The sequence below is a fragment of the Haemaphysalis longicornis genome, unplaced genomic scaffold (assembly GCF_048455015.1).
Source record: "Haemaphysalis longicornis isolate Haplotype H1 unplaced genomic scaffold, Haemaphysalis longicornis Haplotype H1 scaffold_1, whole genome shotgun sequence".
NCBI classification, from domain to species: Eukaryota; Metazoa; Arthropoda; class Arachnida; order Ixodida; family Ixodidae; genus Haemaphysalis; species Haemaphysalis longicornis.
Window position 1 is genome coordinate 72,549,323 of NW_027526203.1, and position 21,128 is coordinate 72,570,450.

The 21,128-nt window shown below is 48.2% G+C and overlaps 1 protein-coding gene across 1 annotated transcript in view; it reads right to left on the reverse strand.

The window, feature by feature from the left end:
• Window positions 1-1,225: 1,225 nt before the first annotated feature.
• The window catches only part of LOC144177454 (dynamin-binding protein-like), a 32,249-nt gene continuing 12,346 nt past the window's right edge, over window positions 1,226-21,128 (reverse strand). The window contains exons 2-4 of the mRNA XM_077705264.1: window positions 17,322-17,426; window positions 3,086-3,541; window positions 1,226-3,020 (exon numbers count right to left, since the gene is read on the reverse strand). Of these exons, the coding sequence (XP_077561390.1) occupies window positions 2,835-3,020; window positions 3,086-3,541; window positions 17,322-17,390 (711 nt within the window). The 5' untranslated portion in view covers window positions 17,391-17,426 and the 3' untranslated portion in view covers window positions 1,226-2,834. The remainder of the gene's footprint in view (window positions 3,021-3,085; window positions 3,542-17,321; window positions 17,427-21,128) is intronic.

The following is a 21,128-nucleotide window of genomic DNA, read 5'->3' on the forward strand; positions in this document are numbered from 1 at the left end:
GGCATCACCATGACACAACCACAACTGCCTGTGTACGCACGTGCATGGCATCGCCACGACACAACCAAGCTCCACATTGACGCGAACTAGCGGCCGATTAAGCAAAACTATATCAATCGACGTCCGTTCGGAAAGCATGTACGCACTTAACAAATTTTGAGGCGATTCTTTAGACATTCGCTTAGATTTTTAGACTACCATATGTCCCACCCCATTCCTTCCATGAGCTTTTCCAGCCGTGAGCGGAGTGCAGGATTCGTAAGCAAATTGATAACAAGTGGCCAAAACGGAACACAGGCAGTCAGACAGCCCCACCCCAGAGCGCACTTGCGGCGCAGAATATCGCAGTAGCAGACAACGCCTGCAACATGGTGTTCTTCCAGACGTTAAGCGAGAGCCTTCATGGGCAGTCACGCTCGCGTGGTGCGAGGAGGTGGTCGAAACGAGGGTGAACATTGGCTTGGGAAAACATGCTATGTTTTGATTTGCTATCACTCCACTAATACTCAATGCTGTAACGAGATTCTTGAAGGAGGTGATTACTGGGACATTGGTTTCCCTGAAAATGCGAACACCCAATGTATCGGCAAAACCTCTTTCAGGGCCCCTTTAAAGATCGCCAGGTGGTCTCTGCACTATGGCACGCCTCATAGCCCAGGCGTAGCTTCGGGCCGTTAAACTGATTGATTGATTGATTGTAGGGTTTACCGCGTCGACGCAACGCAGGCGATGAGGCGCGCTGTAGTGGAGGTCTCCGGATTAATTTTGATCACCTGGGGATCTTTAACGTGCGCAGAAATCTCATGCACACGGGCGTTTTCACTTTTCGCCTCCATAGGAAAAGCGGCCGCCGCGGCCGGGAATCGAACCCGCGACCTCGTGCTCAGCAGCGCAACGCCTTAGCCACTGAGCCACCGCGGCGGGCCAGTGCATTAAACTCCCCAGTCCATCACTGGATGTTCCAATGGTGCAGTTCCCCAGTGAGACGGAAATTCACAGAGGATCACCCAAGGTTACCAGTCAGGCCCGGTCCAATTGGACATGGGTGAAGGTGAAGAAGCGAGACCGCACTTCCTTCCTTTGTACACCCACCTATCTGCTGCCTTGAACGATGCCTACAAAAAGCGCTGGAGCAGCAGCAGAGGGTCTGATGACACACGGGTGCTCAGCATTCCAGGGACATCGCCAAACCTATCCCCAAGCACGGCCTCTCTCTCACTGGGCCCTGGACGGGCTGGCGCGTCCCCTTCTCAATAAAGACAGTGCTCCTCAAGACTGCACAACCAACAGTTTTATTTCTCGACTCTCCAACAGGAAAAGCGAAACAACGCCCTCATTCAACGGGGAACACAAGGGTGAGCAGAAGAGATTCAGCGAAACACTGATTTCCGCTTTAATGTGCAAATCTGTCACCGCCAGGCACCAATTTGGGAGTAGGCTAAACAGTAAGTACATCACTCAGTGGCTGGCGTGTGGTGCCTGCACTTGTAACAATGGCGCAGCCAGCAATGCCCAAACGGCAGCCATGCGAGTGCGAAGCCCCACCTCTTCTGGGCGGCGCACCGGTAAGGGAGCGTGAAGTGCTGTGCCCGCAACGCTACGACCCCGCGTTTGAGCTGCCAGTCGGGCCGGGGCAGATTACACCCGCCGCACACTAGACCAATCCCTGCCCCAGGGCTCGCTGCTGCACCGAGCCCGTCTAGCTGCTATCTGAGTACCAACCCTCGCCCCCAGTTCCCTCCACAAATGCCGCCATGGGAGCAGTCGGCTTCCGTCTTGCCACACACAGGACTGCCACGAGAATTTTCAGGAACGTAGAAAACGGTAGTGGACAAGTGCGCCTGGTTTGTCCCTTTAAGGCAGCCTTCTCAGCCACGATTCACTTAGGACACTTTTCGTACTGATGTTCCAGCAGCAGCAGCAGCAGCAGCAGCAGCAGCAGCAGCAGCAGCATCTTTTCAAGTGCAGTCAAGCCCCCAAAGGAGACATTGAAGGACCCGTCAAGTGTCGGGTGAGCATAACCAACCTCTGCACTTCCATCATTGCAGGGAACCTCTGCTGCCAAGGAAACCTGCACCACCAAGCTGACCTCAAGCACAAAACCAATTTCCTTAAGTTACATTCAATCTGAAGCGCCAAAACATTTTTTCCTTGCAGGGCCAGTTTTCTGGGGGAAAAAGAAAGAAAATACGCTGCATAGGTTCCAGCACTTTCTCCGCAACCATAATTAGGGACTGTGTTAATGGTTGTTTCAAACTTCTGGCGCTGTACCTCAAAAGTTCCACGTGCCGAAGGTTTGTCATTAACGCACAGTACCATTGATGGATCTCAGCCCTTCTGGGCACACACCTCTCCAAGTATGAGGGCTCGAAGTAGTGGACCATTCTTATCAGGCCTGTAATTTAGAAGCACATGTCTATGCAAAATACTACTTGCCACGTGTCAGGCTGACCTGAGCTCAAAGATAAACAAAAACGTGTGCACATACACAACTGCTGCACCTGTGTGATGTTAACAAGCTGCACCTTTCTTTCACAACACAAAAAGAAGCGAGATCAGCTGCTGAAACTAGACGCAAGCTGCCTGGAACAAGATGACAGGTTCACGAAAGGATCCCCACAGAAACCTGCCTCGCACTGCACACGCTGCTCATTGGCACGCGTGACACACCCAACCGAAAAAAAAAAAAAAAACAAGCTGCCACAATATGGTGTGGGAAATGCCCCTTGGACGGGTGGGAGAAGCTGCCTATTTCCCTTCAGGCGGGCCACCATAGGGCACGGGCTGCAGCAGCTCGCAGCGGCAAAGGCGCCGGTGCACGCGCACGCAGGCGGTCACAGCCGGTAGCGGCTGAGGCAGTTGCCAGGGACGTAGCCCCCGTTGCCGTGGCGGTCCTGGACGAACCACCACTCCGGGTTGGCGTGCAGGTCGCACTGGTGGACCACGAGCAGCACCTGGCTCTGGGCCACGCTCAGCTGGTGGGGACCCGTGGCCGAGAACGGGTACAGGGCGTAGTAGTACTGCACGGTGGGGCAGCGTCACCCTCCCGCCCCTTCCTCCTGCTCCTCCACAGCGGCCGGCTCACCTCGTTCACGGTCGGAGGGGCCTCTCCTCCCCCCTGCTTGTCGTCGCGCGATGCAAGCGGGTCGAACTCAAGGTTGGGTACCGGGGGCCCGCCACCTCCCGGATCGGGGACCCGATGGACGGCGCCTCCACTTCCGGGATCTCTTCGTACGGGTGGCCCTCGGCCGCGTACGTGCAGTTGTAGCTCTTCACACCCCCCGCCTTCTCGGCCGATGGCGTGGCTGAGATGACCGGCAGGTGCGCAGTGCCACCGGATGACAGGGCCGCACCGGGGACGGCCGTCACTTGGGACACCTGCACCTGCAGTATGGTCGGTGCGGCGGGGGGCAGCGAGTCGGGCTTGGAATCCGCGCTTGCAGCAGGGCTGGGCAGGACAGTCGCACTGGCCCCAGGAGGGGGCTGACACGTTCCCCTCGGCGCTCGTAGTGGTGAGATCTCCCCCTCCGGGCACACTTTCCTACGGTTCGGAAACAACGTATTAAGACCCAAACTACACGCACAAGTGTAAAACACAGGCCGCACTGCTATTTCCGAATCCCATTCAGGACAGAAGGCCCCATTCGACCCCAGAAGGCCATTACAGAAGGCCCCATTCACTGCTGCAGGCTGTCACGCCCAACCTGTCACAGGCCAGACCTCCATCAACACTGGTCTCCCCTATGTTGAGAGTTCATCGCTCATGCAGCACAAGCGCACACACTTGCCCACGGACTCTCCCCGAGGCTAACAAAGCCGTGAAACTCGGAGCCACAGGGTCAACCATGAAACGACCAGCAGAGCCTGGGCGCGTGTGTCAGCAAGAGGCTGGGAAGTGTAGACAAGACTCCCCCGAACCCTCCTCAGTTGGAAGGTCAAACCGATGCAATGGTTACACTGCATGAGTAACACTTAAGGGGCAACCTCGCACCAGTAGATGTTAATCCATCATCATCATTATCACCAGCCTATCTACGCCCACTGCAGGGCAAAGGCCTCTCCCACTGATCTCCAATTACCCCGGTTTTGCACTAACTGCGACCAATTTATCCCTGCAAACTCCTTGATCTTATCTGCCCATATAACTTAATTTTTGCCGCCCCCGGCCACGCTTGCCTTCTGTAGGGATCCACTCTGTTACCCTTAATGACCAACAATTATCTTACCTTCGCATTACATGAATTTCTGCTAGTATGTCCCTAACACGCGTTTGTTCCCTGAACCACTCCGCTCTCTTCTGGTCCCTTAATGTCATACCCATCATCTTCCGCTTCATTGCCCGCTGAGTCGTCCTCAATTTAAGTTGAACCCTCTTATACCCTGGTTACCCGGGCACAGTTAACCACGGTTAAGCGAACCGCGGTTAGACAAAACCGCAATTTGCTGCGTTACACGGCAGACGAAACTACGGTTACCCCGCTAACCATGGTTAATGCAAACTGAGCTTGGCCACCTCAGTTCGGTAGTGCTAACCGCAGTTCCCGCAGCCGCAGTGCTCAAAATTGCACAAGTCAGTTCGGACGCAAGTGACAGCGCATCAGCGGAGGCGAAAAAAAAATCACCTGGCGTTCGGAGAAGACGAAGGTTTTCAAACAGCGGGCGCCCCGAAGCTGCCCCCAAGAGGCGCTTGCGTTTTTTTGCATTGCTCTCGCAATCAGCGCGACTACCCGTCAGCAGCGGCTCGTTTCCCGATCCACCCTATTAACTACGACAAAAGCCGTGCTAAATTTGTAAATTCCGCGCATCGTCCGCCAAACAAATGGCTAAAGCAGGCAAGCATGAAGCGTTTTCAGCACTCGGAAACGATCGGCGTGCACGTCGGCCGTGTCTGCCAACACGCCGGTGCGCCTGCCCGCACGGCACTGCAAGCGGCTCGAACCGGCCCAGACCACGGCAGCAACAGCTTATGGCCGCTCTTCGAAATCAATCTTATCGCGGAAAAGAACTTCCACATACGAGAAAGTGGATGTTATTGCGGTGAAAAATTGTGCTTTGGATTGTAATTCGCAGCTGTCACGATTTAGCCCCGCGTTCTTGAACCTGGGAGGGTAGGGGTACCCTCCAGCCGAGAGACGACATGCAGCGTGCTGGTGGTGACGGTGACTGACCGCGAGCAGCCGTGCTCGGCGGTGTTTATTCCCCGGCCACCCACAGTGTTGCCCACCGAGCCTGGTGGGGCCACTGAACCTAGCGGCCAACGAATATCAGGGTTGGGGGGCGCCACACACTTGTCACACCCCTCACCCCCAAGTTTGTTTGTACAACACATCCACAAAACACCTGTCACCCCGGCGAGTAACGGTTCAGCGGTCTCCGCTGTCTCTCACTCCGCCTGAGCACAGGTGTCGATGTCGATGTGGCAGCATAGGGTGCTGCTTGTGCCACTCTCGCACAGTCCGTCAGCCTTGCAGGTGGCACCGGACTTGCAGGTGGCGCCGCAGAGGCATGAGTAGCACCAGCCCCTGGTGCGGTGCTGGCAGCGGTGGTCAGAGATAGCGGTGGTCAAATGTCCACCGCGATGCTATGCCTTAAGTTCCCAACAGCGAGCAGACCTGCGCAAACCAAGCCGGTTGCGAGCTGTTGGAGAAGCCCCTCTCCTCGCCGCGCACAAGTGCGTTGCGTTTGGGTCTGAAGCGACTGCTTTAACCATATCTCCTTTTGCCTACACTGCTTCTCTTTTGTTTTTTTATCGCGAAGTTAAAAGTGGGGTAATTTATTTTTGTTACCCTCACAACCAAGTGACCACGGTCACCACACTTGGAATTTCGCGTGTAACAGCCAAAACCGCAGTTTGTGATAACCGCGATTAAAGTTTAGTAACCATATGGTTAAACTTAACTGCGGTTGCTTCCGCCCTGTAACTAGGGTATTAGTGAGCCTCCAAGTTTCTGCCCCGTAGGTGAGTACCGCTAAGATGCAGCTGTCATACACTTTCTTCTTCAGCAACAATGGTAGGCTGCCATTCATTATCTGAGAATGTCTGCCGAATGCACTCTACCCCGTTCTTATCCTTCTCATTATATCTGCCTCATGGTTGGGATACGGGGTCACAACTTGGCCTACGAAGATATATTCGCTTACCACTTCCACGGCCTCACCACCTATCTCAAACCACTGTGCTGTCCCCAGGTTATTGATCATTAATCCACCAAACATCAACTGACTCCCCCTGTTCCGGTGGTCCCGAAGTACTAAACACCATGCTTGCATGCAGTCTGAACCAAGCACAAATACAAGGAACGCCATCCCCTCTGTTCAAGACCTCCTATTCTAAACTGCAACACTGCCGAAAGTTCAAGTTTTGGGAGTTACGGAGGTCCGCCATCTTCCGGAGGCGAGAGGGGGAGGCGAGAGGCGTATCCACATAGGTAATACAAGCGACTAAAAATGCCAAGAATTCACTGCCTGTTATGACATCATCCATGCTCATTGGAAACATTTTACCGCCACCGAGAATTTACGTACGAGCCTTTCATTCTCGCGTTTGTCGCTCTGTGCTCACCACTTCTATCTGCGTCCTTCATTATCAGATAAGGTGTGCCTGGTAATGATGGTTCTTATTAAAGCCAGTGGAGCCGGTATTTGCTGCATGCAAGTGCCCAAAAGGAAGCTGAGGGCCAAGGAAGTATTGCCTAATCTGGGTAATATCCATAACAAAATCTTTATACCTGGTTTGTTCCCGAGGAATTAATAATAAGGAAGACTATTACTGTTCTTAAAAAGGCGACAGTGGATGCATTTACCACGTACTTTCTCGCCCAGATTTTATGTTGTCCTAGCGACTATCCATAAAGCCACCGCCAAGAAATATGACGGCGGTATATATTTTCTGCCCTTTCCTTTTTTGTTGAAATCGCAATCATCGCTATGGAATCGCCCATCACGCTAACCTTAAAGCTTTAAATTTAGACCTGCGTACTGGCGCGTTCAAATACAAGCACTTAATACCAATGGCGCACATTTTTTATATTTGTAACAAAAAAAAATCCTACAACAGGCACATAAATACTACCACTGAATTAGATTATTTGGCCACCCTGAATAATTTGTTAGCTGTCACCTTATCGAATGTGTTAGCCACACTTTTGTTAAGAGTAAGCTTTCTTTATTTAATAATAAATATATATATATATATATATATATATATATATATATATATATATATATATATATATATATATATAGAGAGAGAGAGAGAGAGAGAGACAAAAAAAACTGATCATTTAGCACGTGCCACTTTGTTGGCGCCGAGAAAGCACTACAGAGATAATGAATGCACATGCTAAAAAACTCGCATCAGTTTTGTGTTCCCCTTTGGTTGTAACAATGAGTTTTTTATCACGAACTATTGTTACCCTCATAATACTCATACCTCACTAACTATCGTTACTTCTTAGTGTACGTACATTAATGATATTGCAGCAGATATTGGTGACGGTATAAAGGTGAAATTGTTTGCAGATGATTGCGTTGTTTACTCTGTTATCAAGAGTGGTTCTTGTCAGGCTGTACTGAATGAAAATGTCAGCTCGTGGACTGGTGCGATAAGAGGGGAATGGAAATTAACCTTTCAAAATCAGTTTCGATGGTGTTCACAACAAAAAAGAATCCGTTTATTCACTTATCTTATTAAAAACCGTGATCTCGAAGTTGTAACGTCTGTGAAATACTTGGGCTTAACAATTACTAATAATCTGAAATGAAATGCGCATATTGATAATATTTGCAATAAAGCCTTTCAGAAGCTATGCTTTTTGAGAAGAAAACTGAAAGGATGTCCCTCTAATATTAAATTAGAAGCTTATCGCACCTTGGTTCCCCCAGTCCTCGAGTACTCATCAATAGTTTAGGAACCGTTTCATTCCAAGAATATTAGCCAGATTGAACGTATCCAGCATCCTGCTGCACGGTTCATTTTGTCAGACTACTGGACATGGTCATCAGTAACCAATATGATAAGGAAACTCGTCTTGCCGCCGCCCGCCTCAAATTTTTGCATCTACTGTACGACAACAAAACCGGCCCGTTACGCGAAGATTAGCTGCTTCCCGCACCACAAAGGTCATCGAGGATCAATCACAGCAAGCCCATACGACCGTACTTCGCCCGCACTAAAATATTTCAAAAGTATTTTTTTCCTAACACCATAGACCAATGTAACTGTTTGCCCCTATCGATTATGGAATGTACAAGTGTTGGTGCATTTGAACATGCATTGTATGTTCACATTTTGTAACCCTCTCCTGCTTGGGCAGCGATGCTGCCTGCAGTATTTCTAAATAAATAAAAAATAAATAAAAGGAAAACTATCGACAATAATGTAAATAGGCAAGTACCATGATGCATCACAATCATCAGAACCCTCTATCCTGGCAACAATTTCGAGAGACAAACGAAACAGTTCAAGATGTATAGATGTGAAGACGAGCCTTTGCTCAGAGCCGCCAGGCACACAACATGTGCTAGAGATAAAACATTTATGCCTCATAGAAAAGCAGCTTGTGCATAGAGCAGACAAGCTCGCATAAGCACGCTTTCATGCTAGCAAAGTTGGCTACCATGAAGCATGCTCCCCAAGCCCTCAGCCCACAGCTCCCACCTTTCATATCCATATGTTCCATTATTACCAGGTTCATAATAAGCAGACCGTACCGCATTAAAGCTATCAGTGAGCTTTTATGTAGTGGCTCAAGAAAGTGCACTCAAGAAGAACATGTCACGCAAATACCTCTTAGCAATAACAAAAAATAAGCACCACCATAGAAGAGTGCTGTGAACCATTTTGCTGAATCAGACGTGCTCTGTGGTCCAGCGTTCGCAGTGCCAAGGGGTTTCAGACTTAAGCCGTAACCACATGGACGCGAAATCACGCGTCGCGCGAGCGTCGGCATCGTTTGGCGGCAACGCGCGGACCCACAGGAGGGGGCGAGTAACCACATGAGACCGGCGAAGTCGCGCGCCAGTTGCTGCGTCGGCGTTGCTGGACACGTATGCCATCCTGTTGAAGCCGTTTATGAGCAGGTACTGTCGATTCTTGAACTGCAATTATCAAGACCCTAGCTTTAGCCAAAAAAAAAGAAAATCACTTGGCATCTTTATTCATTGCTAAGTATGTTGGCGGGCAAATATTGAAATGCTGCGAAATGTATATCGAGTCAGAACGGTCAAATCTGAACAAAATAAGATAGGATGATAAGCGAAGACGCACTTCGCCCAACTGCTTTACTTGCTACTTGATTTAACCTTCATGTTATATACCGACTGCACTTTCATAAATTTAAAGTGAAAGCAAAAGAAATTTCAGCGCTGCTTGATGCTGAGGTTACCGTCGAATGTCATTTGTAGGTTAAAACGCACGGTACTCTGGCACCCTGTCTGTACCCCGTAAAAAAAAACAAATCAAACCTTCACCGCAAAAAAAAATTGTGGCTTTGTGAGGATTCGAACCACGGACTTTCAAAACAGAAGACCGGCACTCAATCGCTTGACCACGCCAGGAGACGAGGCGGCCTCGAAGAATTTGGTAAACTAACCGAGGCTGCCCACGAATAGTCTCAGGTGTGCTTTGTTTTGGTTGTATTTGAGAGATTTGAGCAGTGGTAACGCTTGTTTATTGCGCACCGATCTTGGAGCCAAGGGCAATAATGCTACTGCCGCAAGCTATGTAACCACAGCTTCCCTATTTGACTCAAGAAAAGCTATCGCACATCCCCGACCTCCCCTGCGCAAGCCACGGTAGCTACGAATGGAATGGAATGCGCCGCTAGAGTTCTGGCGTTGATAATGCTTGCTCCTCACGCACCGATCTTGTAGCATTATGCAGCGGTGAGACAGCTGAATCAGATTCAGGAGCAGTTTTTGAAGCAGCAAAATCTCGATTTTGGAGCCGAAGAACCTTGATTTGGAGGAGAAGAACAACATTTATTATGTCACCTTAGGAGCCTAAAAATCAAATTTTTGGCAACTCACGGGAAAAAAGTGCACTTTTTAATCGGTTTTGAGCGTACATAGCACTGAAACAACCTTTCAATAAAGTTTTTTCGACCAGAGTATCACCAGGTGCGAACTGCACTACCTTCTTACAAACCATTTTTAAATTCTTAGTCTCTATGCATAGATAGCGTGGAGTGCCACTGAAAATATCGAATTGAAAAACTAAGCAATCTTAAGGCATTTTCATTATGTGAATGCCGAAATTGTTATTTTTGTAGTCCCAGACTCGGCTTTACGCCCAAGGGTAGAACCCCGGCAAAAGTTGTGCAAAGTGAGGTGACAGTCGTCGCACCCCACCAGGCCTCCTATTCAATTCCCAAGGTGCACGTTCACTGCGATCGTAATTTGCGTAATGTTGGTATCTTTAGCGGCCTCCCTCTTCGCATTAAATTTTACTTCAGATAAATGAACCATTATGACTAGTGTGAAATACTAGCCCATCCCGCTATTGTGACACTGCTTGAACATTTTACGGCAATGTAGCCAGTAGCGTCAATCATCCCATTCCCACCACTCGCCAGCTTGGTGTGACAGGCAGCAATAACTCAGCATTTTATGACACTGCAACGAGTCCGAAATTTCACTTCAAGCACGCACCGGCCTCACACTCAAGGCCGAAACACGGTGAATTTGCGAGCACCAAGTTGTTTTTGATGAACTCCTGTCTTTCGAGGCTCGCAACTTCCCGCAACAGATCACACGACTAAATGTAAACCCAGCCACCCCCATCACTAAAACCAACGCAGAAATCGGCGAAGAGTGCGCACTCTGCCTGAACCACAAGCACCTGTTTCGCCCGGCGGCCACTTTTCACATCTTCACCACACCAAGATGGCGGCACCCACTAAATGTCGTTCCGGAGATACTGCGCTCCAAAAATTGCCGTTTTTTCATCAACTGTACAAGTAGTTGGACGCCTCAGTACACATAGCTATTTTTTCTACAGGACATTGCAATGGCTTTTGATGGAAAAACTGAAAACGCGTAGAATATAACATGTGCAACCCGACATGGTGACTTTCGAAAAAACTATCTTGGGGACAATTTTATGCAGGTTTTTTATTGACTGATCAATAAATTAAGCCTTTACAAACAGCATCACTTTCGCGGTGCTGGAAATTATGCCGTCAGTAAGAATTTTTCCCCACCGAAACTGACGGGAGCGTTAAAGTCCATGACTCTCGGACTGTTTTCGAGCAGTTTGGCGCAATATTTGCAATTTTGAAGTTTTTGGAGCGGTCTGGCGTAGGAAAACAAATTTGTATCAAATCTGCGCAATGTGCACAGCTGTCTCACCCTTGATTATGCTAATACTGGAAGCGATGTAGCCAGAGCTCCCTTATTTAACTCACACAAAGCTATTGCAGATCCCTGATCTCCCCGATGAAAGCCGAACAAGCCACAAATGGATGAGCGCTTGCGAACAGAAATAGCTTGCAATTCGTCTCAAGGCAACCGATTACCGCAAGTAAAAAGAAATTGATTGTTTTCTGCTGAAAGGATGACCCCGAACCACGAGAAGGACAGGAAACCCGGACACTGCCGCCCGCTTTCCAATGCTCTCTCGCGCTGTGTAGACGCCGACATCTGGCGAGCGTAGACATCGGCGTCGCTCAGGCATCAGCTCGTGTTGCCATGCATTTTTGGCGACGCAGGACGACGTCAGCGCGTGAAAACGCCAAAAGTACGCTGCATGTGGTTGGACCTTTACCCAGGTCCTAGAAGAAGTCGTCACCGTGGACATTCATGAAGCGGCACTTTGAGTTGTGCGGTAGGGTCGGTGGACTCAGCCCTAGAAACAGTGTCAGGAGGTTTTCACCTCCTTCCAGGGCCAGTCCTAGGAGGAGGAAGGAAGGAAACAAGAGTTATTCTCGAAGCTCAACTTTTCAAGGACGGCAGGTAACTGAAAGGTCAAGCCCCAAATTCTATACAAATGTTGGCAGGTCTGCTTCAAATCCTGGCTTTTTACCTATTATTAAAAACAGATTCTAGTTTTTCTGTGACTCTCATAAGCACTCACAATGTTGGTCAGTGCCCTCGTAGCAGGACCCAGCTGATTGTCCCGGAGGCTAAGAAGCATCCACTACTTGGCTAGAAATTAGACATGCGCAGCCCTTGTTGTGTGACGACGCATTGCTAAGTAATGAGGAAAGCCCCTTCTTTCGCATCAGGTGGAGCCTTCAGCAATGCCAGCATTTCATTACCCATGTCTAAAATAACAGGCCACTAAACAAGGAATAGTAGTTAGCTCTCAAAATAAAAAGAAAGGCCCAATACACACCACATGTATTTTTTTCCCTTGTTACACACAACTCAAGTCGTTCTTGCTTTGTACATATGCACAGATGCATTTCACCCATCTGTCCCAAACAAAGCTGCAATCTCACACACAACCTTAAAGTGCCCTAGCCACTGTGGCTTTAACAACTGCCAAAATGAATTATCCTGTATCATGCAGGCTGCAGCAAGAACAAGGCACCCAACCGATGTGCATTGCCGTGCGCTCGGCCCAAGATGTGTAAACGTTTTGGGAAATCTTTTCCATTTTCCCACAAAAAGGCTAACTTATCGGCAAAGAATGTGCCCATTTCTCGTGCTCACCTACTACCGATGGCACAGATAATAGCACCCCGAATTTTTTACTCTGTTTCTATGGTGGAAACCTCATGATGCCTAGCCAAATGAACTGCCTCACTGCTCTCCTGTGCGCTCACACGCAACAGCATAATAAGAATCTTGCACCACTTCAGGCTCTGCGAGTCTTCCCATGGGGCCTTACTGTTGGCAGCCTCTAGGGGAGGAACAGACAGAAGTTTCAGAAATCAGAAGAAAAAGCCTTTTGTTAGCATCTCTTAATCCAGGCCAGCCAAATGATTTTTTTCCATCACGACCCCTTTGTGCGTGTCATCCTCTACAACAGACAACGCTTCGGTAAAAACTGAAAATGTCCGCAGCTAAGCAGCGGTCCGCACTGTCACTGGTACAGGATGTGCCCAACCTGGTTACAGGTATCCCTGAAAACAGTGGACCACTGCACCCCTGGCCTCCGGAGCCATAAACCACATTCGACACCACAGGTGCCCTCTGTGATGTTATGAGGTTTCGGAGACTTGAGACGAGGTATTCGGAGGTACAGATCAGAGACTGCAGCACGGGGTTTAGTAACTATGCGAGGAAGAACATTTAGGACTGATAATTAAGATGCCGGGAGGCGCAACACAAACGGAAACAGAGTACAGTTGAAATCTTCAGGTGGCGGAAATGATGCGGACAACAGAACAGTCCAATTCGTAACCGGCAAACAAAGTGGAATGGGTGCAGTCTTACGATTCAACAAGTCTCGCTGTGGTTGCAGAGGCGAAGTGGAGACATCTGTGTTGTCAGGTGAAGCAGCGGATGCAGAGAGCTGCGGCACGATGCTTCCTTGGCCTCTTGTGGAGGGTGCGGACGTGGTGCCTGACTGTCTGGTCGACAGACGCAGGACACCGTGGTTCTGGCCGTCCGGTCGACAGGCCGCAGAACCTTACGACTTGATCACTAACAGCGAGTGCGCTGCGTTGCCCTCCGATTCTCAACGTCTTCTTTCTCCTCCTCTGCCTTCCTCTTCGTAATCTCGATACCATTCAACCATCATTGTCTTTGTTGCGCCGCACACCTCTAGTGGATTGTCCATGGTCTTTTGATTTTTACACCCTACCACATCACACCCTCCAATGTGGCCCGCATAGGCGCACATTTTGACTGCAATTATTTCAACCCACAACCAAAAGCAGTCGCAAAAGCAGCATCTTCGCAAAAGCAGCATCGACACATGCCATCCCTCTTACACATGTAGACATGCATGACACAGTGATGCTACTCATAAACAACAATTTTGAGCAATTTTCGGAGCACAAAAAAGTTATTTTGGATAAGTTTGGAGCACCGAAAAGCCAAGTTTGGAGCAGCTAATATAAGTTTCTGAGGCTGCTAAAGCACCACAAGAAATGCATACCAAAACACCTCCCTACAGAAAATTCCGAGATGTTTTGATATTATTTTGATATTTTTATCACGTGGCTTTGTAGTAAAACGTAAAAAAAAACTTGGTCACATGCTCACGTGCCTAGCTTTAGAGCCATCCTAACACCCATCTATTACTGTGAATGTACGACAATCACTTTACATGTGTGGTATTGCAGGTTGCAAGTCGGAGGGGGGGAGGGGTTTCCAAACAGGAAAGAAATAGTGAACAGTAACATAACATTATTTGGGAAGTTGTGTACGGTGAATAAATGTAGGACTAAATTGTGTAAAAGGTGGAAGGCACAGGGAATAGCATTACTATCGAGCCGGACTATAGCAAACCCGTTTCCATAAAATTATCCTGTACATTGAAGTATTTCTGACCACCATACATTTACAGGGCTGAGACAGCCCAAAGAGATTTGGGAGAAGTTTTCGGAGCAACAAAATTTCGATTTTGGAGCAGAAGAATCTTGATTTGGAGCAGGTAGGGACATTTAATACACCGTCTTGTGAGCTTAAAAAATCATAATTTCAACAATTTAAGGGTCAAGTACACATTCCAATCAGTTTTGAATACGCAGAACACTGGAACAGCCTGACGCGAAATAATTTTTTATGAGTATCACAAAGTTCTAACTGCACTACCTTTTTCCTAACTAGTGATATTGTGTTGCGGATATACACAACACTGACAACAAAACTGCCATTAACATTATCAAATTTAAGGGCTCTGCAATTGTGGCGTGTTTTCTTGCCGTTTTAATGCTAAAATTATTATTTTTGTAATCCCAGGCTGCGTTGTATGAACGAGTGTAATCACGGCAACAGTTGAGCAACTTCGAGATAACGGTCGCATAGCCCAACCAGCCTACCCGTTGCAGTCCGTGGGGCGCTCGTCCACCCGGTGATCATTTGAGTAGCGTTACTGTTTAGCCACCTAGATTTGGGCATTAAATTTCACTTCGCATACATCAAGTGTTATTAGTCGCGTGCTATGGCAACCATGCAGTCCTGCAGCTATTGGGCGCTGCCTGGACAGGTTGCGGCGCCGCAGTGCAGCCCGCAACTTTCGTGCCGACCGTTCCCTCTCGGGCCGAGGCTCGCGATCGCCCTTCGAAGCACAGCAACACCTCAGCATTTTAGAACACCACAACGAGCCAAAAAGTTCAATTCACGAACCCGATTATAGACGCACGCACCGCGTTTCGCACTCAAGGACAAACCACGGCGAAGTTGTAGGCCCCACATTTCAAAACTTTTTTACGAGCCGCGCAACTTCTCGTAATCTCGCACCAATCTCAAACCACATCCCCGCGTTAACGTCACTGTTCAAAGGCACAATTGATAGAATGAATAGACTGGAACCCAGCTGATAGCGTAAAATAAACCAGCGCGTGAAGTAGGCAGTAGCAGGCAGATCAGGCGGTGGCCATGTTTGTAGCCACAGCGATGCCGAATAGGGAAGGCCGTTTCAGCGAACCCGGACAGAAAGCCAATCGTGTTTTAGAAGCTATCGTTTGCTTCATTTCAGTCTTTCTATTTTTGCCATTTCTGTTGACCGACAATAAAAGCGGTCACCGGGATGCGGGAGGCTTTTGTCCCCGCCGGAACGGACATGAGCATCAAAATCCGTGCCTTTCAGGCTCTTCTGGAGCAGTCTGGCGCAATTTTCGCAATTTTCACGCTTTTGGAGCAGCTTGGCGCAGGAAAATGGAATTGTATCAAAAAAGGCGCAATATGCGCAGCTGTCTCACCCCTGTATTAAAGGAGCCATGAAGAGAAAATGCAAGTTGGTTTTATTCGAAAGATTTCGTGTTTTATAGTGCCCCCAGCGCTTGTCCGGATACAAACGGTGCTTTATTCACTGAGAAATTAAACAATTTAGGTTAAAATTATGATTTTCCCGCTTAATCGTGCGTTTTCATGGTCCCAAATGACATCACAGGAACCGACCGCTCTGCAGCCTAGAGTACCTTCATTCACGCATCCGCCGTACAGGGTAGAGACACGTATACGCTGGCACCGCCATTTTCAGTTGCTCGCTCGCCGCCGAAGCAAGTCATTGTGTCAAAACCATGCTAAAATTATCGCCGCAACGTGGTTTACTGAAGAAGTTTGAATCATATTGTCTGTTTCGCGTTGCTAGGTCTCGTGGGAAACGAAAATAACGCGTTGAGCCCGTTGGCCCAATTGCGGCGGCACGGGACCGTTCAAAGGTTGTCTCCACCCTGTACAGCGGTGTTGGTTTGTTCCCGCGTTTCTTTACGTTCCATAACCTAGATGGCGCCACCATACCGTGGCAAGCGTTTGGTTTGTTTTTGCCCGCGCATTTAAACCTGGCTTGTTTTTGTTCTGGGAGAAAATATTCATTCCCTGAAACAGTGCTCGTTCGACAAATGGGGTCACGTAAGACACCGTTGCTTGCGTCAATCGGCCAGTGTCGTCTGAGACAACCCCAAGCCCGGTAGTGCTGTGCAGCTAAACCGAGCATGCTGTGCGCAGTACGAACAGCAGAACGCATCAGTACTTCTATGTTTACATGTGCTTTCGTAACTTCCACTGTTTGTCACATCATTCTTATTGCTTTGTAAAGAATGTGCCCTAAATTTAAGCGCAAATCGCTCGTTTGTCTAGTTTGTAAGCTCTACCTAATTTGCGTCTGCTTCTGCCAGCCTCCGCCAATCGCAGAGCTTAGCTCATGTGACATCATAGGTTCTGTTGCGGGAAATGAGCTGGTGGGTCGCATGACCATTCCCGTTTTTCCTAATTATGTAGCTTATTTGAGCGAAGTTTACGTTAAAAGTGGTGTCAGTATGATTCTAACGAGACAATCTTTTGAATGAACCAAACTTGTGTTTTCTCTTCATGGCTCCTTTAACGTCCAATGCGCAAGGCACCTTTCTCTCAAAGAAAAGCCCAAAACTAGAATAAAAAAGTGCTCACACAAACACAGAACATCATAATGCCTCACACCAAAAAAATCAATAAAATTCCAGCCTCCAGAATAATAATTAAAAAAATATTACCCTGCAAATGCTTACGAAGTGCCTAAAATTTTTTAATTTTAAAAAAAATTCAGTGTCAGTAGAACGGTATTTTATGCAGTATTTAAAGTGGCTTTAAAGTGACCATTCTAATTTGTAGATAAAAAAAATTAGCATTCCCTTTTTTTTTTGCAAGCCCCTGGTTGAATGAAACTACCTCAGTCTTGTACACGTACCGAATTACCCCACCGCCTAAATGCATCACCACTAGCTTACCTGGCCTGTCTTCATCCGAAGAGTCAAAGTCTCAGTCGAAGTGCCACACAGAAGAACAAAATGAAACATTGTTGGTAGTCTCCCATCCAGAATCGTCGCCGTCACCTGCAACAGCTTTGGCAAAGAGCAACTATGAGCTGCAACCTCATTTCTTTAAACACGAAAAGTGTTTTATTCCGGGATACACAAAGATTTCAATGACGTCATATCCACCACAGAAATGACGCCAGTACGATAAAGGAAGCGGCCTGTAAACAATGCACCCCTGCACTCAAGGTCTTCTTGCAGGGAAGCAATCTTTATTACTAAAGAGTACGTTATACAGTTAAACCTCGATATAACGAACTTCAATATAACAAAATTCTCGATATAACGTCGATATAACGAAGTTACAAGGCACACACAACTTACTTTTCATTGGAAACCATGTATATTTTATCTCGGTATAATGAAGCAAATGTTGCTGTAATTTCAATACAACAAAGTCTCTGAACTTGAAAATTTACCCACAAGGACAATTTCCCCGTGACGACGTCTGAGGGGAAAGCGTTGGCAGCGCGAGCGACTTGGGTAACGCACACGGCCGGGCCTCCCGGGGCGCGCGGCAAGCAAGAGAGAAGCAGCGAAATCCTCTCGCTGTTGCGAATGGGCATCCCGCTGCAGCCACCAAGGTTGTCACTCGCATCCCAGCTTGTCTCCGATTATGGTTATCAGCCATCCTGATGCTGTATCCGCTGTTAGGACTGGGCCCGCTCACTGCAGCCACCACTCTTGCAACTGGCCATCCGAGCACAGCCACCGGTTAGCGACGTTGCCGTGATCCGTCCGCTATCGACGCGGCGTAGAGCAGAGCGAGGAAGTTCTCGAGTCGACAAAAAGTTGAAGCGACATTTATATGCAGTATGTACAAGGGTAAGCAAACGTTATATGGCTCGCACAAAGGCGACAGCACCACTCCACTCAGTGCCTCCGAAAAGTGCCGCCGATAAATGCCGACGATAAGTCATAAGTACCTCCGGGTGGGTTTCTATACCCCCGGAAGTTCGTTTGAGCCCCGAGAAGTTTGAATCGCTCCAATCAGGACTCTCGATGGCTGAAGTTTCAAATCCAACGAATCGTAGCGAAGCGACGCCTACACCGTCTCTGCGAGTCGGTCGTTCACCAGGTGCAGGATTTGGCCGAGCCGCCGTGACGCTGCATAACTCCTCCCCCCATGTGCCTTTGCTGCGACCCAAAGTGGCCTCCCTCTTTCTCGTGCCTTCGCATCGCCTGGTGCGTTCTCTCACCGTCAGTGTTGCCATATTAGCGATTTTGTCGCTAAATTTAGCGACTTATTTGTTTAGCGACAGATTTTTCAAATTTAGCGGACAGAGACTTTTTTAGCGGAATCGCCCAAGAGTTCAGTGAAATTTTAGCGACTTCGGTATTCAACCGTAATCTTAGTATTTTGAGCAGTTTTAGCGCTATCGTAAACACCTCGGGTTTAAACTTTTGTAACGCCCTCACGGTTGGGACGACCACTTCACATTGGCGGGAAACAAAGTGATGAATTCCATTTTAATTTTAAGTGAGCATACTCTTGTTTATCCAGGATACCATTGGGTCACCCCCTTAGTAAGAGACATCTCCGAAGATTTGCCAGCGACTTTACGGTTGTTAAGATTGGACATACATGCAGCACAGGGTCACCTAAGGCGAGCTGTCATGAGTCTCGATTTAATCTGGCAACGTTGTATCATCGTTTACGGCTGAGCTGTGCATACACAAATAGTTACCCATTTCGCCTTGGAGCGATGCCAAATCCTCGAAGCAGCGTTGAGCTCTAACGAGGCTGTTCTCTTATTTGGATGACATTGGCCTTATTTCAAAATTGTAAATTACGTGGCCCAAGCTCAGACCAAAAATAAAATTTGTGAAAGTCCGTTATCACGCCAAGTCCACGACAGTTTCTTTTTTTTTTTTCTTCGGGCTGACGCCGTAGCCCGAAACCTCTCACTCCGAGCAGTTGCCTTGTCGGGAACATACGTCTTCCCCGGGATGTCACAGAGCGTTCCCATTGCCAAACGAAGCAAAGACATCTTGGAACACCTCAGACTTACAAGAAGGAAATACCCACCTCCACATCCAAAGCTCACCAGAGAAGAATCAACACAACTACGAAAACTCCAGACAAATTCCTTCCCACATGCCACACAATTGCATATGATGTACCCCACATTATACAGCTTCGAATGCCAGTTCTGCAGCGGAACGCCCAACACCCTATACCACATGGTGTGGGAGTGTAAGGGCGTCAAGGAACTACCGGAGGTCCTGGCGCCATCACCGGAGCAGTGGGAGGCCGTGCTGACCAGCGCGGTCCTGGAGAACCAGCGTGGTCTGGTGAACCGGGCTCTTCGTGCTGCGGCAGGCCATGGCATCCCGGACTAGGGACGCCAACCAAAGGGGGCGATCACCTCAAGACCAACGCAGGAGATCATCCTCCGCTCCTTTACCATTTATGGCAAATAAACGTTTATACTACTACTACTTTCCTGCCCAGATCTTTTTTGGGCCTTTTCTTCCCCCATCCCCATACCTCAGCAGAGAAGCATGTAGCGTCTGATTGGCACCGCCGATGCCTACAGAGCTGCCAACGAACCGACAACGTTAGCAGATTGGGACTCGACCGCCATTACCACCATCGAGGAAGATCTTTTCTACTCGACTCTACATCCGTGTGCAGCGTGTGTGTGCGTGTTCTGGTGCACTGATTCAATCTTACAGGCAAATCAGTCATTTATTTTTATTGTAAAAGTGTACGAGAGGCACCCGTTTTTTTTTTTTTTTGTTCTTACCTTTGCAGCTCAAAGAAGCAAATAAATTTGCTTTCACTGTACATTCAACTTCTTGAACAATTTCAGCTAAGTTTAACTGGAAAAAACCTACTTTAAATGGGTTTGTTATGGTTTCGAAATTTAGCGATTATTTCGGTGACTTTTCTGTAAAATTTAGCGACTATTTAGCGACTTCTTTGCCTTAACTTAGCGGCACGCTTCAAAAAAAGATGGCAATACTGCTCGCCGCTTTTGTTTCCCGCGTGCGACGCCGCCATGAGGGGCTGTAAGTGCAAAGCTATTTCGCTTGAGCAAAAAGTGGTGATCCTGGAGGCTGTTTCGAAAGAGGAAAAGAAGAGAGACGTTGCAGCTCGATTCACGATATCACAAAGTACACTGTCAACAATTTTAAAAGCTAAGGACGTGATTCTCAGCTCTGCGAAATGTGGCCAGTCAACATCAGCCGGCGCACCTGAAGCCGCTACTTGGCTGGAGAAGGAAATGCCGAAAATATTGACGCGATACCAGCCATCGGAAGTCTACAATGCGGACGAAACAGGATTTTTTTACCAGATGCTGCCAAATAGGACGCTAGCACTGAAAGGGGATCGGTGCCACGGCGGTAAGCAGAGTTAGCTGCGTATCACGGCTCTTCTGTGCGTCAACATGGATGCCAGCGACAAGCGGGTGCGGGTGAAAGAAGGTCATGGACTACTTCCAGACGAAATAAATGAGTGATTGCTTTGGTAGGTACCGAATTTCGATGCGACGAAATTTCATTATAACGAAGAATAGTGCCGATTTTTACGACTTCGTTATATCGAGGTTTAACTGTACTTGGGGTTGTTCGTTTTCGGGTTGTATATTTTAACACGAGAGTTTATGCCGAGATACACCAAGATTTCACTGATGTAATATCCCTGATGGAAATGTCATCAGTACACCTTTGCGGCAGCGACCGGCCAGCAGGACATCGCTCGCCAAGCACACC